The 15,697-nt window shown below is 40.5% G+C and overlaps 1 protein-coding gene across 4 annotated transcripts in view; it reads left to right on the top strand.

The window, feature by feature from the left end:
• Window positions 1-15,697, top strand: part of trpm3 (transient receptor potential cation channel, subfamily M, member 3) — a 128,269-nt gene that overhangs the window by 15,984 nt on the left and 96,588 nt on the right. For 2 of the 4 annotated variants that reach the window (XM_041041804.1, XM_041041803.1), the window contains exon 1: window positions 9,953-10,042. The exons of the other annotated variants lie outside the window; for them this stretch is intronic. In XM_041041804.1, the coding sequence (XP_040897738.1) occupies window positions 9,953-10,042 (90 nt within the window). Of the gene's footprint in view, window positions 1-9,952; window positions 10,043-15,697 lie in introns of those variants that run through there. 4 annotated transcript variants of the gene reach the window in all.

Genomic DNA, 15,697 nt, shown 5'->3' with positions numbered 1-15,697 from the left:
GCAAATGCTTGCATGTGCTTGCACACTTGATCACTTGAATAGCAGCTTTTGACACAGTTGACAGTGGTATTCTGATAAACGGAGTGGGTTGGTGTACTGTATCTAGCACAGCTCTCTTGGTTTTCTTTTTTGCAAGAACTTCCTCTTCACTGGCAACAGTGACCCCATCATAGAGTGTATAATCTCTGGAGTGCAGCAATTTTACATTTTTTTTCCAATCTTATTTTATCCTGAGGCACATCATATGCAGCCTCACTCACCTCTCATCTTTAGTTAACTGTCTAGTACTGTGCATGTGGATGACTGGATTTTAATGTCCAAAGGTCATGTGTCCATTGTGGTTTTTATTTCTGTGACAAACATTTGGTCCCTCTGGTATTTTTGTCCTTTTTCCTTGTTCATTAACAAGATAAATGTTGGGATTAGACCAGCTAAATTCTGAAAAATGGGGGTACCAGAGTTACAAGTGAAATCCTGGCACAGTGCAGGGAAATTTGGAAAGGGATCTAGCAGGATGAACACATTATTAGCAGGAGGAATACATTGTCAGCATATGGAGTTGGGCGAGCTTCAGTAAAGACCAACGGTATCATATTGATGTGGTTTTGAAGGGGCTAGTTTGTTCACCCCTGCTGACTAATGTTGCTTTAATTTAATTTATACTGAGTAATTTGTTGTATTTCATTGTAATCTATTTAACCCTTTTTTAAAATTAGTCTTATCTGAATAGTGTTATTGAGACTGCAAGCTCTTTTTCAGGAGAGACCTGTGTACAAGATTAAACATGTACAGGTTAAATATGGACAGGCAGAAAATTCACACACACCAGTTGCAGATAATTGAGTTTGTGACCAAATGTGGTCACATTACATAACGACCCATTAATGCTGGTGCTCTCCTTTTCACATTTGTGCTCCTAAAGGGCTTAATGATAGGCACTGGGTATCAGATTTGATTTTGTTTCAAAATATCCATTGTTCTGGATATGATCTAAATGGCCATGGTAGACTGTTAATATTGTTGTTTAATGCAAATAAAACACAAACAATCTCTTTCCCAGCCTCATTTCTGCTGGGAGACTCAGATGGAAAACGTAATGCAAGGGCTTGGAATTTCATCTTCTTCGCTCGTTACCTTTGTTCTCTTCTCTCTAAATCTGCCCTCTCAGTCAGTATCAGACTGTTGTGTCTCAGAGGGACTGCACCGATGTTCTCTCGCCATGGTTCTTTGTCACACTGCTGTCTGCTTCATTGGACAGAAGATGGAAACACTAAAAACTCTTCCACAAATTTACTTCTTGAGAAGTTTGAAGCTTAATGGCAGACATTTTAGACCTCGACCAAAGTTTTTATTATATTTTCTCACCTACTGACTCTGGAGTCTTGACAGTTTATTTAATAAAGAACTATTTACCTTCATATTTTTACAGCTCTGTAGTTAAGTCTGATGGAATGAACTGTCAAAACCCTGAAACCATAAAGGCACAAACAAAAGCACAATCAGTCTGTTAAGTCGCACAAGATATAGTATTGTATGTAGATATAATTTTGGTCAAAATTGAGTTATATGATAGAAGAAAATGTGAAAGCTTGATAGTAATGCTTATACAAAGACACAAACATTGACACTGTCTCTACGGTTAATTTGACATTTTCTTAGACTTTTGCAGTGTTGATGCTGCAGATAAATTATAAAAGTAGCTTTTTCAGTATTCATTTCATTAGATTTCTTTTTAAGTGTTATTTTTGCATTAGTGAAGACAAGAATTTCAAAATAACAGCATAATAGGTATTCCATTACTTTTCAGTGAAGTTTGAACCCTGAACTTCTCTTCCATCAGTCAGTGATCTTTGACAAAGTTTTCTTATTTATAATAGTAACCATGGACTTCTAGGGGGATTGTTGGTATTAATATTATATTCATAACACATGGTTTCCCATCATAAATAATATAAATGATGGAAGTGATTATTAATTATAAGAGTGAAAACAGCAATGATGTACCAGTTCAGTCTTTGTGCTTGCAAGCTAACGACTGAACTGCGTATTTACTTTGACAGTAAATACGCACAAAATGATTCTTTTTCAAGGGCCACCAGTAGTCCTTCTACATTATTCATTGCCAATTACATGGACATAGTTCCCATAATTGCGCCACGCTGTGTGCTGTTTATGCAGTCCTCAGTTCTGGGGCAGTTTGAAGATGCTTTTCTGCTATGGCTGCAGACACACACACACACACACACACACACACACACACACACAGACAGACAGACAGACAGACAGACTGACAGACAGACAGACAGACAGACAGACAGACAGACAGACAGACAGACAGACAGACAGACAGACAGACAGACAGACAGACAGACAGACAGACAGACAGACAGACAGACAGACAGACAGACAGACAGACAGACAGACAGACAGGCACGCACGCACGCACGCACGCACGCACGCACGCACGCACGCACGCACGCACGCACGCACGCACGCACGCACGCACGCACGCACGCACACAGAATGTGTAATGCAGTCCCTAGTCCCTAACCTTAACCATCACAGCTAAATGTCTAACCCCAAACAAAACCCTGTCCCTGACCTAAACCTATTTCAAACCTGAACCTTGAGACCATGTCTTAACCATCATACAGCCCTTTGAAGTTGTGAGGACTCTGGCCAAGATGTCCTCACAATGTCCTCACTGCTATGGTTTCTAACCTAAGATCAGCCATACAAGCGTATAAAAACATGTGCGCACACACAAGTACATATCCTGTTGTATATATTTAAGTAAATGCTTCCATGCAATTTACATGCACCTACAACCAGATTGTACTCACAGTGCACTTTACTGTAATTGCTGGATCTCTGAACTCTACTTTAACCTTCACACATTTGTAATGGTTGTGGTGTTAAAAGACAAGGGTTTAGTATGTTTCCATTTAACGTATGATACGCTTTTACAGTGCAGGGTTGGACTGGGTGTCTTATATATATTAAATATTAGTCCCCATACTGAGTATTTAATGTTCAACCAAGTTTATATAAGCAGTTACATGCAAAAGTTTGGACACCCCTGCAGCAAAAAAACAGTGTTACATTAATGCACTGTTACTTTTTATTCCCTGAACTACAAATACAGAAAACTATACATGTGATTGCAAACCGTTTGGGCACCCTGCTAAGTCAGCACTTAGAAACCTCACAGCTTGTAAACACTATTTGTAGCAAGCTGTAGCAAGAGTCTTTCTATTCTTGCTTAAGGATTTTTCACCCACACTTCCTCACAGGTCACTTCAAGTTCTTAGATATTTTTAGGCTGTCTTGCATGCAGAGCATGTTTAAGATCTACCCACAGGTTTTCACTGATGTTAAAGTCAGGGGACTGTGAGGCCTGCTCCAGAAGCTTTAGTTTGTGTTTATTTTAAGTAATTCGTGGCAGATTTTGGGGGTTGCTTTGAATCATGGTCCTGTTCTATACACAAGCCTCTTTTCAGTTTCACTTTCTTTGGATCTGGAATTTGCTGATTTTTGAGAATGCTGAATTTTGTGAAATCCATTCTTCCCTCTTTCTGTGCTACCGGAAACTAGATTTACTAAGCACTGACTTAGTAGGGTGTCCAAACCTTTGCACATTCCACATTTACTGTGCCATTGTGTGTAGTCTGAGCTGAACATTATTTTCTGTTACCTAGATGAAACTTGGCAAATACAGTGTTACAAAAAGTTCAGTCAGTGTGTTAAATTGTCAAAGATGTAAATCTGAGGATGTATTTCATGTAGTTATGGCGAGAGCCAATTCCAGTAACTAAACCAGTCTCATGGTGTTTGTCCTTGTTCTGCAGTTATGGGATATTTGTGGTTTCTATTATGGGGAATGTAAAATGCCACATAAATAATTTCTACTGCAGAGAAAAGAAGATTGACTCTTGCTGCTCCTTTGTTAGACTCCCTCACAGCATGAAATAATATGTGCTAAACTAAAAGGCTGAATTTATCTGGACTCTAAACTTTCATTGTTAAATTTTCTGTTCCATCTTCTTCCCTCCACCTCATTGCTGGTCTTGTTTCAGTCTCATTTACGATCATCCAGTGTTTAATACCATCACTTATCGTATATGTTCAGTACCTGCTCTCACTCGTACCATTTACCTGTCTACAAATGTTGCTATCTACCTCTCCTTCTGCCCTCTTACCTGCCTTCCAGCCCTGTCCTATTATGTGTCTCTTACCACTTTTAATTATTTTTAAGAGGATACTGGACCCTTTGATCCCGTCAGATTAGGCTGTATGTTAAGGTAAAAAACGGGACGATGGATCTGTGTAGCAGACTGACACTTTGTTAAGCTGTGATAAAGGATAGCTTAAGTGCCTGCCACATGGACAACCCCTGCAGGTCATTATTTTCAATTAGTAATCTTCTCAGCCCGTTACCTCTGGCTTAAGTGATAACGCTGCTGTTTGTCAACAGTGGTTTGCACCTGCCGATAACATTTAGCTGTCCTGCTAGAGGCCTAAATGTCAGAGCTGAAAAATGTGGACCTGATTTCAGGGATGTGATGACAGGGACGCTGTGTGACAACTTGTGGGACTCGAGTAACAAGTTTGAGTTTTGAAGGGTAAAGACATTTTAGGAAGCATTAAACTGCAGGGAGACATTGGCATATTAACATAACTGCGATTGGATTCACAACTGAGTGACTGATAGTGAGTGATGGTGAGTAGCTAAAAAAAAATGTGGAGAAAACAACACATTGTTAGAACTATATTGTGTATGTGAGTGTGTGTCTACTTGTGTGTGTGTGTGTGATTCCATCCCGCAGGCTAATAATCATTGCCTCTCTCCAGATGGAGGAGTGTACCCAACTCAGCAGAGGTCTTCCTGCTTCCTCTGGGCAATGAAAGTAGGGGGTAGTAGTGTGTGTGTGTGTGTGTGTGGGGTGTGTGCATTTCTGTGTTTGAATGCATATGGAGGGAGGTATTGAACTGTCACTTACCGAGAATCCTCCAGGGGATGAGGATCACACAGAGAAGAGGGAGAGAAAGCCAAATTAGATAAAGGCTTTTGGCACCATCAATCTACAACAGACAACTTTGTTAACACATACCTTCAGTCGCTTATCCTACAGACAGTGCCGGTGTGTAACTGTGTGTAACTGTGTGTGTGTGTGTGTGTGTGTCGGTTTGGAGGACGCAGTCATCTGTAACGCTTTATATACTTCTTTCACTGGCGTTGACCGGACAGGGAATTGAACCCCTAATCATGGCACTCAATTCTCATAAGGAAAGAAGCACTGCTACAGCAAAACGTACAAGTAGATAAGTTTATGTTATCCGTGAGTAAACACCATTACAGTTAGGGGATAATAACTGTTAGGACTCACAACAAATGGGAATTGCATCAGCAGGATAGTCTGTGTCAGCCAGGTCACAGGGGAATCAAGTGGTTGCCTTTCTGTACATACATACATAAAGTTGAGTTCAAACAAAACATACTGAGAAACAATAATGTGCATCTTGGCACATAAATTATTCAGGAAAGTCCTTACAGGTTATATTGATAGATCCTGACATGTAGATCCATATGCGGGGTTTCAAGGCACCTCCGCTGGCATGCTCTTCAAATAAAAGTTTAATATTTATCTTATTCATATATCTTTGTGTTGTGACACGTACTTTTTTCCTTTCTTTCTTCCTTGTGCCTGATTTATTTCAGGTTGTTCAATTCAGTGCATTTCTTTGACAGTATTACCTGGACTTCACTCAAAATGTTGTGTATTAAAGTATAAAAGTAATATTCCACAAATCCACTGCATTCTTAAACAAGCCCTTTTTTTTTTTTTTTGCACAAATACTAGCAGCGAGGATTCACATTTTCAATGAGCGAGCAGCTTCTCGGGAGCTCCTGGCTTTTCGTGAATGACAGGTGGAAATGGGCTTCTTTCTCACTCCTGTCACAGAGCAGATAGGCGATGTCACAAGGTCTACCTGTAGCAGAGATGTCTCAGAGATGAAATGGACTGCAGAACACCCACTCCATCGTATTACACATAAATGTGCTCACACACACTCATTCACTCACACGTCCTTACACATTCTTACATTTACATAATACCACAGAAATCCATATTTACAGGCACAAGAGCAAAGGGACTTTGTTTGGCACATTAATCATGCTATGAGTACAGGGCACTATCTGTTCAAGCTGACAGAATATCCTCTTGTGATTCTTGTGTAAAAATGCCATTCACCTCAAGCGCAGCTTGCTCTATGATAAATGAACATGTTCCCAGTTCATCTGGAAACACGAGTGACAAAACATTTTTGGATTTTTATTGTTTTGCTGTCACCATCTGATACAAGCTCTCAGCGCTGAAGTGCTGTAGTAATTCACAGTAAATTGCCTCCCTCAGCAGCCAAGTTAAGCTCCCATTGGGAGAAATGAATCACCGTGAGAGAAATAAATCTCATCTTGTCTGGTCTTGTTCTTTGCCGGTGTATAATACCTTTTAATGTCGTGATAATTAGTGTAGCCAAGAAGAGTGACAAACAGGACACTCTCTGTCTGCAGCAGGTGTGTTGAACTGATGCCCTCTGGTGGCTGAGGTATGTGTGTTGCTATTAGTTTTTTTTGTTTTTGCCAAGAATATCATTCAGTCTTATCCTGTGGTATCATGTTGCATTAAGTAGTAAATAGGCCATCACTCAGATTCTATTGCAGTAAAAGAAGTGGTAGTTTGATAAGGATTCAGACTTGTCATTATAGCCTTAAGGCTGGAGTCAGGATTGAATGCTGGGGCTGAGGCTCTGATGGATATTGTGCATTAGAAGGTTGCCATCTAGAGTCAGGATGCAGAAAGTGCAGAGTGACGCACTGAGCTGTGGATTGTGTTCGCTGAACCGTTTCATGGGGTGCGATGGGGAAGTGCGAAGCGAGAGGGTTAGGGGGTAAAAGGCACACTCCTTCCACTGCTACCACCCGTTCCTCCTGCCACTCCATCACGTACGCACACGAACACACACACACTTAAACACATATACACAGACACACCATCTCCCCAGTGACTAGCTGTACAGTTGACAGACAGATCTCCCAGAGGTCTTGGAGGTCCTCAGGGACCTGGTGGTCAGTGAGGTGGATATCCTTAATGTCAGTCCTTGACTGTGGGGGCAAAATGCCCACTAACTGTGAGGCGGTGACTCAAGAGAGTCATTAGGGCATTTACTAATACAGTAAGATACACAAAACTGCCAATACCATATCAGCAGGATGCAGTTTGAGAGCAATATGGCAATGCATCATCCATGTTTTTTGTCATGTTGTGTTGCATCGCAGCAGCTGTTGTTTTAGCTTTAATCTAAGGGAGGAAAAACACTCAGTACATTACAAGTTAGTCTTTGTTCTTTATTTTGCTTCCAGGATAGCTGTGACAGCTTTTCTGGCTTCACTGAATCAAGTGGTTTAAGTATGAGTGAGCCTAATTTTCCCTCAGGGTTCCCTTTTATGAAAGCTTAAATATGAGGCCAACTGTTCCCTTTTTATTCCCTGTCCATATTATAAGCTTACCTTTTATTTGCACAGATTTAATACCTCAGTAAAACGAGAGCATGTGTTGGACAGGTACAGTCGCATATTTTAAGACGTAATGCACTCAATGTGGCATTAATTTGAACCGTTTTTGAACAATGACAGCGCGCAGTGCATCTAACAGGAGACGTCACATATTGTCATCAACACCTCTGAACCGTCACCGCTTTTATCTTTACACCAGAGGATCATATCACATCGGCTCTCTTCTACCAGTCCAAACATGCCAAATCTATCGCAAACAGAGCTGTTAATGTGTGTCTTTCATATCTTTTGTTTTGACAAGTATTTGGCTGTTTGAGTATTGTGCATCAGGAATTCGCTGGAGACAAAACAGTCTGAGTGACTAGAAATAGAAGTAAAGGCCCATCAAGCTCAGAACACCAAAAAAGGTAAAGTAAAAATAGCTGTCTCATTTTTGTCAGTGTTCTACACAATCAGGCATTCAGGTGTTTGAGAAATGTAGCCATGGTTAATATACTCCAGGTTGCGTCTGTACAGCTCTGTGGATGGATGGAGAGTAGTAGTAGAGTAGTAGTAGTGAGACAATAGCGTTTACAAAAGGCAATTCTCCCTGTGTCCTAAGACAGTGAGGCTAATCAGCTGGCCTCTGATGGTTATCTCCCTGATAATCTCAGGCTTTTGTAGAAATAGATGATGCATTTTATTCATCTACATGTGTGTATTCAGTGTTTTGACTGTACGTGGTTTTAAGCGAGATGACTGCAGGCATCTGTGCTGAACAGAGGTACAGCATAAAATTAAAAATATTTAGTTATTATAGTTGCTGAAAAGAGGACATCTGTTGTGAAGAGCCTGATTAGATGTAGTTCATTTGTTGCAACAGATAATAACAAAAAAATACTGATAACAAATATATTGTAATGTGAAAGTACATATGAACACATTTTTTCTATTGTTCAAAAACATCCTTTGTAAACAGGTAAAATAGGTCTATATTTTTTTATTTGATCAGTCAAGAATAAAAGAGAAATACTTAATTGTGTCATCTAGAAGTCAAACACTTCATGTGCTGCAATGTATTCTGTCCAAAAAGAATATTTCTATTAACTTTGTAATTTTCATCTTAACATTTGTGCCAACGCAGCAAACTGAATTGGCGATAAAAGGCAATTAAAGGGCATTAAAATTTAGTGAATGTAATATGAAAGTCACCTGAACAGTCCTGCTTTAGTGGGCTTTTTTTGGAGCCACTTTAGAGCTTTTTAATGTTCAGATCGGTAAGTAGGTCGTGCTCCTCTCCACTGCCACGGCACCAAGTTGTTTAATGTGCTTACATCTTCAAGCTCCATCTGAATTCACTCTAAAATACAGAGCTTTGACTCCGCTTCACACATTTCCCTTCTGACCACCATACAGTGCCTCATCACATCTCTTCCCTTCCTTCCCATTCTCTCCATCTTGACCTCTCTCTCTGTCTCTGTCTCTCTCCATCTCTCCTATTTTTTTTCCCATGCGCAGAAGCATTTTTTTCTCTTGCCTCCCATCCCCATAGTTTCAATTTCAGCTTGTTCATCAATTTTATTGGATTTTATTTTACATCTCCCCTTCTCTCCCTCCCTCTCTCCCTGTCTTTCTCTCTTCCATTTTCTCTCTCTCTCTCTCTCTCTCTCTCTCTCTCTCTCTCTCTCTCTCTCTCTCTCTCTCTCTCTCTCTCTCTTTTTCTCATCTTGGAGACAGTAGTGTGCATGCAGCCTCAAATCTAAGCCGCTGCCTGTCAGGCTGCTCCGTTTATGCGCTCTGCGCTGCTCTCGTTTCCTCTCCTCTCTCCTCTGCGCTATACTGCTCTGCACTGCACTGCACTGCTCGTCTCTCCTCTCCTCACATCTCCAGCTCTCCTCCTTCTCTTTCCCTCCTCTTTTCTTTTCTCTACCCTCTCACATTACAAGCTCTTTTCTCTGCTGTGCATTGCTGCGCTCTGCTCTGTTGTTTGGAAAAATATTGCACACTGGGTTTTTTCGCGCCAGAGCTGAGTATACTCCAGCTACTGGTGGAAGAGGAATCAGATGCTCCTGGTGCTCCAGGTTTGGTTTGCCTCGAACTCTTTGGATCTGTGTGGGCCGGAGTGTCGAAGAGGGCAGGGAGGGAGGGGAGAGGGGGCAGAGAGTTGCCCAGGTGAGCTTCATCTGCTGGAGGTAAAGGCTTCAAGGTGGTTGCAGTGGTGGTGGCGGTAGTGGTTGATGGTTGTCCATCGGGGGTCATGCCCTGGGACTTACGTGCTTTTCGGCAGTTGGAGTTGGAGACCCTCTCCCATTTTTGCCCCCCTAGTGGGGCAGCATTGATCCTGGTGCCGGGAAAAGCTGCCGGGCACCAGTGGCTGCACTGTGAAGAAGGGGCACCATGAACCAGCTGGACGCACCACGGCCACTCAACTGGACCATCAGAAAACTGTGCCATGCAGCCTTCCTGCCATCTGTACGCCTTCTAAAGGTAAAAGAACACAGGGGAAAGGAGACTGGGAACGAGGGAGTAGGAATGAACTAAAAAATAGATGCCCAGGGAGATGTATTGTAAAATATGTCAGGCAGCGCTCCTGCTATCCTGCTGCTTTCCAAAGGAAAATAAGTAAAAAGAGGAGTGAGAATACAAAATGATTAATGCCACATCTTTGGCTTCCTTCGAGTGTACTTACTACATAACCCAATGGATGTAAGGCAGCCATTGTGAAGGCATAGATGGAAGGATTTAGTTGAAAATGAGGATAAGTATGGCAAAACTGCCACCATTAAAAAAGTCAGATGGAAGCTTAATGGTTTGGAAGTGTGGGAATGTGGAAAGAGTGGAGGATAAAAATGGAGACGGGGTAAAAGTGAGAGCATTATGTGAGAGAGATGCACATAGAGTGAGACAGAGCAAATCAAGAAGCGGTGACAAAGAAAGTGTTGAAAGAGACGAAGCAAAGATTGAGATTGAGAATGATTGAGAGCAACAAAAAAAATGGAGGAGAGACAACAGGGTTACAACAGGGGGAGGGTTACACAAAGCGTGAAGAAGGAAGCATGAAGCGTAGAAGCTGAAGAAATGAGAGAGGGGGAAAGGAAAGGTAGATGGTGAGCGAAAGAGGCAGAATATAAGGGAGGAGAGGATTTGTAGGCATGGGTGAGCCGCAATGTTAAATTGGAAATGACGGACAAGACTGAGGAGATTTAGGAAGAGCTGGATGTGCAACACCAAATCCCAGTAGACAGGTGTTAAAATGAATTCAACAATGCATCTCAAAGTGAAGCCTCGTGCTGGACTGGTGCATTTTGTTAGTGTTAGCCAGGTTAACTTGGCAAACCACGCCTTTTCATCTCATCACCTGAGCAGAGGTGTGTAACATAATGTGCATGAATGGGTGCAGTGGTGACAGAAGTATTTAGATCCTTAACTTAGGTAAATGCACAAATACAGCAATGTAAAAATACTCCTTTATAAGCTAAAGTCCTGCATGAAAAATCCTGCTTAAGTAAAAGTATTTGCAGCAAAATGTGGTTTAAGTACTAAATGACAAGTAATGGTTTGGTTTCTCTTACTGAAATATTATAACACATGACATCATTAGATGATTAATATTGTGTTACCATTGTAGCTGCTGTAGGTGGAGCTAGCTTGAACTACTTTTTACACAGTTTCATATACAAGGACACCAGATAAATCTGAGTGGTTGTGAGAAAATTAATGGGAGAGGAAAAAAGAAGAAGAAAAAAAACAATGATTTCAGTTTTTGGTCTTTTTCTAATATTTGATTTTTGGTGAGATATTGGTTCAATTGAACATTTGTTGAAGTGAAACCGTGTGAGGAGTTTAGGGGGAAACAAAATTGCTGTTTGGTGGAGCTGTCAAATAAATGTAGTGGAGTGGAAGTATAATGGAAATTCTCAAGTACAAGCACCTCAAAATTGAGCCCTTAAGTACAGTACTTGAGTAAATGTACTTAGTTACTTACCACCTCTCAATGGATGTATATTCATCCATGTATCTGAGCATGTGTGGGTGCAACTGTAAATCCAGAGAGCATTTATATGGCTTGTTTACTGACATTTGTAGCCTAAAACCTCATCTTTATTCATTCACGTGCTTTTATAAGCCAGTTACAGGCACTCTGTAAGGAGGGCTATTGTTGGAGGTCTTGAATGCCTCTTCTTCACTCTCCTTTGATCTGGCTTTATCAAAGTGTCTCACAGAACAGTGTTGCTGTGATGTTGAACCACACAACCAGAGTGCCAGGGCTCACATGTCAGGCATTTGCATTTGAATAGCCTGGTTAAATGAATATCATTGTAATCCTTGATTAAACGTGCATAGGCTTAGTTTGTGCACCAGTGTGTGTCTGTGTGGGTTAGGATTCATGATGTGACTGATAACACACGCTTTGCTGTGGATCTTTACGTGAGGATGCAGTTTTTTTTTTAATGTTGTCTCTGTGTGTTTAGAGCATTCAAAGCACTGCAAAGGGCTGTAAATGTAATGGAATATATTCCATAAAAAAAAACTAAACTTCACTAGTCAACATTTCTAATTTGTAGTTGATTTTATTAAGTAAAGCCATTAAAAAAATCCACTCCAAACACCCCTAAAAGTTTAAGAGAATCTACACAAATTAGATTCATTTGAATGTTTTTTTTTTCTCCATAAGCCAAATCCATGAGCATCAAGACTTGAATAGAAGATGTCAGCAAGTCAGACTTTATGGATTTCCATTGAAACTGAACAAGTGACACCCCTCTGTGAGCTCATAACTACACTAAAATAAGTTTTATATGAATTTAGGGCTCCCAGCTGTGAGACAGAAAATGTTCTCATCCCATATTCCCACTATGTGTCCAAGGACTGTTTATGAAACAGCTCCAAAATTAACAACATCATTACCACCGTGCTGTCTTTGCTGTTTCGCTCAGGGGATGCTCGCTCAAATGAAGTAAAAATTAGCTGTAAAAAAAAAAAAATTTAAAAAATAGTGTGAATTTTCATGCAGGATGTATCTTTACTTCAGAATCATTCCCTCTTTGAACTGTTGCGTCTTTTGAATAGCTGATTTTTCTGTTCAAGGTTAAAGTCTTATAGTTTTGGTATTGACAGTAGCCACTCAACCTGCAGCCTTGCCTGTGTTAGCACCATGGGTGATGCTACAGAGGATCATGGTTCCTGAAACTGTGTTTACTGTATGTGAATCCCCTTAGGGAGATAGCAGGCTGTCAGTGTGAAATTAACCTAATAGGGCCGTCATTATTGGTGGAAATTTCTGCACGACAAGCACTTTCCTCCCATGTCTATCTGACTTATTACCTGCCCACTGCTGCCAACTGCATGCTTATGCTTGTGTGTGCATTTGAGTGTGACTACAATTTATAGACTGACAGAGATGTTTTCTGTCTTCCTTGGGCAGGAAAATATGTCCAACAGATTGTGCGCGCCTATTTGTGCGTAGGCGTGCGCTTGTGTCTGTGCACATGCTTTTCTATGAGTATGTGCATTTATAATGCAGTGCTACAGGCACAGTTGACATTGCAGCAAACATGCATACTGCAGGCACTGCAGGTGTGTGAGCATATGATCTGAACCCTGTGGTGTGCTGAGACATGTACAAAAATGATGTTTAATAGGAACTGAAACCGTGATGTTTAATATTGCATTGAGATTGTAAATATGGATAACACACCAAGACGTGTTATTGTCTACAACATGGACACTCTACCACCATATCTGTCTCCTCAAAGCTAACCAGTACAGCAATCTCATGTCTTACACAGTGCAAACATACGCAACCAACCTAACCTGCCGTTATGATTTGTTGCAGTTAATCAAAAGCCTATTACCAGTTTAACCATAATTTTAACCCACTTTCATTAGGTGATCATGAAACAAGTGGCTGTGTGTGTGTGTGTGTGTGTGTGTGTGTGTGTGTGTGTGTGTGTGTGTGTGTGTGTGTGTGTGTGTGTGCATGAGACAGTTCTGAAGCATGCTCACTTATGGATCATGTTCACAGTGGCAAAGCCCTGCAGCTCATAGCATTGATTTGGAATTGACTCAGTTTGGCGTCTTATCCGTTAGAGAACCATGGTTTACAATTTGTAAACTGTGTGTGTGTGTATGTGTGCTATAGACAGTTATAGTCATAGACCTTACTGTGTTTTTTTTGTGTGTGATTTACAGACATTTTGGCTGGTGCTTTGTGCCGGTACTTTCTGACACCTTCAATGGGCTGTTTTAGGGTTAAGACTTGGTTTTAGGGTTTAGGTTAGAATTAGCTTTAGGTTAGGATTAGGGTAAGCATTGGGTTTAGGCATTTAGTTGTGATGGTTGTTAGGGTGAGGGGCTGGGTAATGGATTATGTCAATGACTGTCCTCACAAAGATGGAAATACAAGTTTATGTGTGTGTGTGTCTGGCAAATATGCATTGAGTGTAACCTGGTGTAAAGATGTTTATTCATTTGCTCAGCTCGAAGAGAAACATACTTCAGTCTTTGTGGATTCATAAGTTAAATTTAATGAGGATGATTTTCTGTTATGCATTGAAGACATAGGTATAAGTTGAAGATACCTCCAAAGCGCTTATTTTTGTCTGAAGGGGCAGTAGCGCCACACTAAGACATTTTTATTAATCATCCCAAACTGACAACGAATCAAATTTGTGCCGACATGAGTGTTCAACAAGTAATTCAGTTCATTACAACAGCTTCCCCATTGACCTTTAAAATGGCAAGCAATTGGTCAAGTGCCACTTCACAGAAGAGTAATACCCCTGTTAGACAAGGGCGCGGGGGGGGGGGGGGGGGGTTCCTGAACTAGGACACATGGAAAAAGGAGAGAAAGCACACCCAGCGTTTCTCTCTGGTCCATGTTCTCTCATCCTGTGTGTCTTGCCAGAAAGCCATCCAGAAATTGAGTCATACAGTTTTTAGTTTATTGTGCCTTTGAAACCTTGTGCTCTTTTCAACAGGACCTTCACAAAAGTGCTCTGTGCTGGGTATGTTTGACAATGCAGATTCAATCAAAATTTCCTCTCTGTCAGAGCTGGTGTCTTGTTCCTGGTATAATTATATATTTGCAACACTGACAGCTACAAGTTTAAGCCTGGGATTTTGTGTAGACTCAGTGGGATCAAGCGTGAAACAGGGAAACAATATTGGACAGAGAATCATAAATGGAAAGTCTGTCTTCTTTCATCCTCTCTTGGGGACTTTAATACTTTTTTCATTTTCACCGAAATTCTGTTTGTTTCTGTTTCACATGCCTTTTTGTCTTTTCTTTTGCTTTATAAGATACCAGCTGCTCCTACACTCTACTTTTTTTTATATCTTACTTTTTGATCATCATACTACCGTAAGTTGTCTTAACTGCCCACGATTTATTTCACATCTCCTCACCCTCTGAGGAAATCATGCAGTTAATACCTCTGCAGTGCTGTGCAGTAATTGTGTAAATGCTGCATACAGTGAATACAGTAATAATCCTTTCTTTGGTTCTGTTCATGAAGTTGTTCATTTTCTGCCCTCCCTCTCTTGTCTCTACCTTCCATCTTTTCTCCGTCAGATCTCTTTCATCTTCTTTCTCTGCCTCTTTCTCTCTTTGTCTCCCTCTGTTCCTTTTATTCCATTGCCACCCGTAATCATAAACCACAGATAACACTCCATCTTATGCAAAATACATGGGGGATGGGATGTAGCTGCTAAAAAAATAAATATATCTCTCTAATGCTAAAAATAAATTTGTGTTACATAAAAAGATGCACTGTTGCAGTGCTTTATTTTAGCTTTAAAGAGTAAACATGTATCTATGTAAGTTATGCAACAATTAAAAAAAAAATCATCTGTTTTTGATGTGATAATATACATCATAACCTAGGAGCAAAGTACATGCTATCACCCATAGGTGGCACCACCCATTTTTGTATCTACAGTAGATGTATGATAGACAGTAGGTAGAGATAGTAGATCTCAGCACAAAGATTGTTATGGAACAACTATCCACATGTATCTATTTCTATTTCTACATGTTTCTTTTTGTAGACATCACATATTTTTTAATTGTCATATTTATATTATTTGAAACCAGAACTCAAAAGTGATCTCGATTTTTTTTTCTCTGTATCTGATCTCTAT

Source organism: Toxotes jaculatrix, chromosome 7 (assembly GCF_017976425.1).
Source record: "Toxotes jaculatrix isolate fToxJac2 chromosome 7, fToxJac2.pri, whole genome shotgun sequence".
Taxonomy (NCBI): Eukaryota; Metazoa; Chordata; class Actinopteri; family Toxotidae; genus Toxotes; species Toxotes jaculatrix.
Note: the sequence above shows the minus strand (reverse complement) of the source record. Positions and strands in the feature narration are given on the sequence as shown.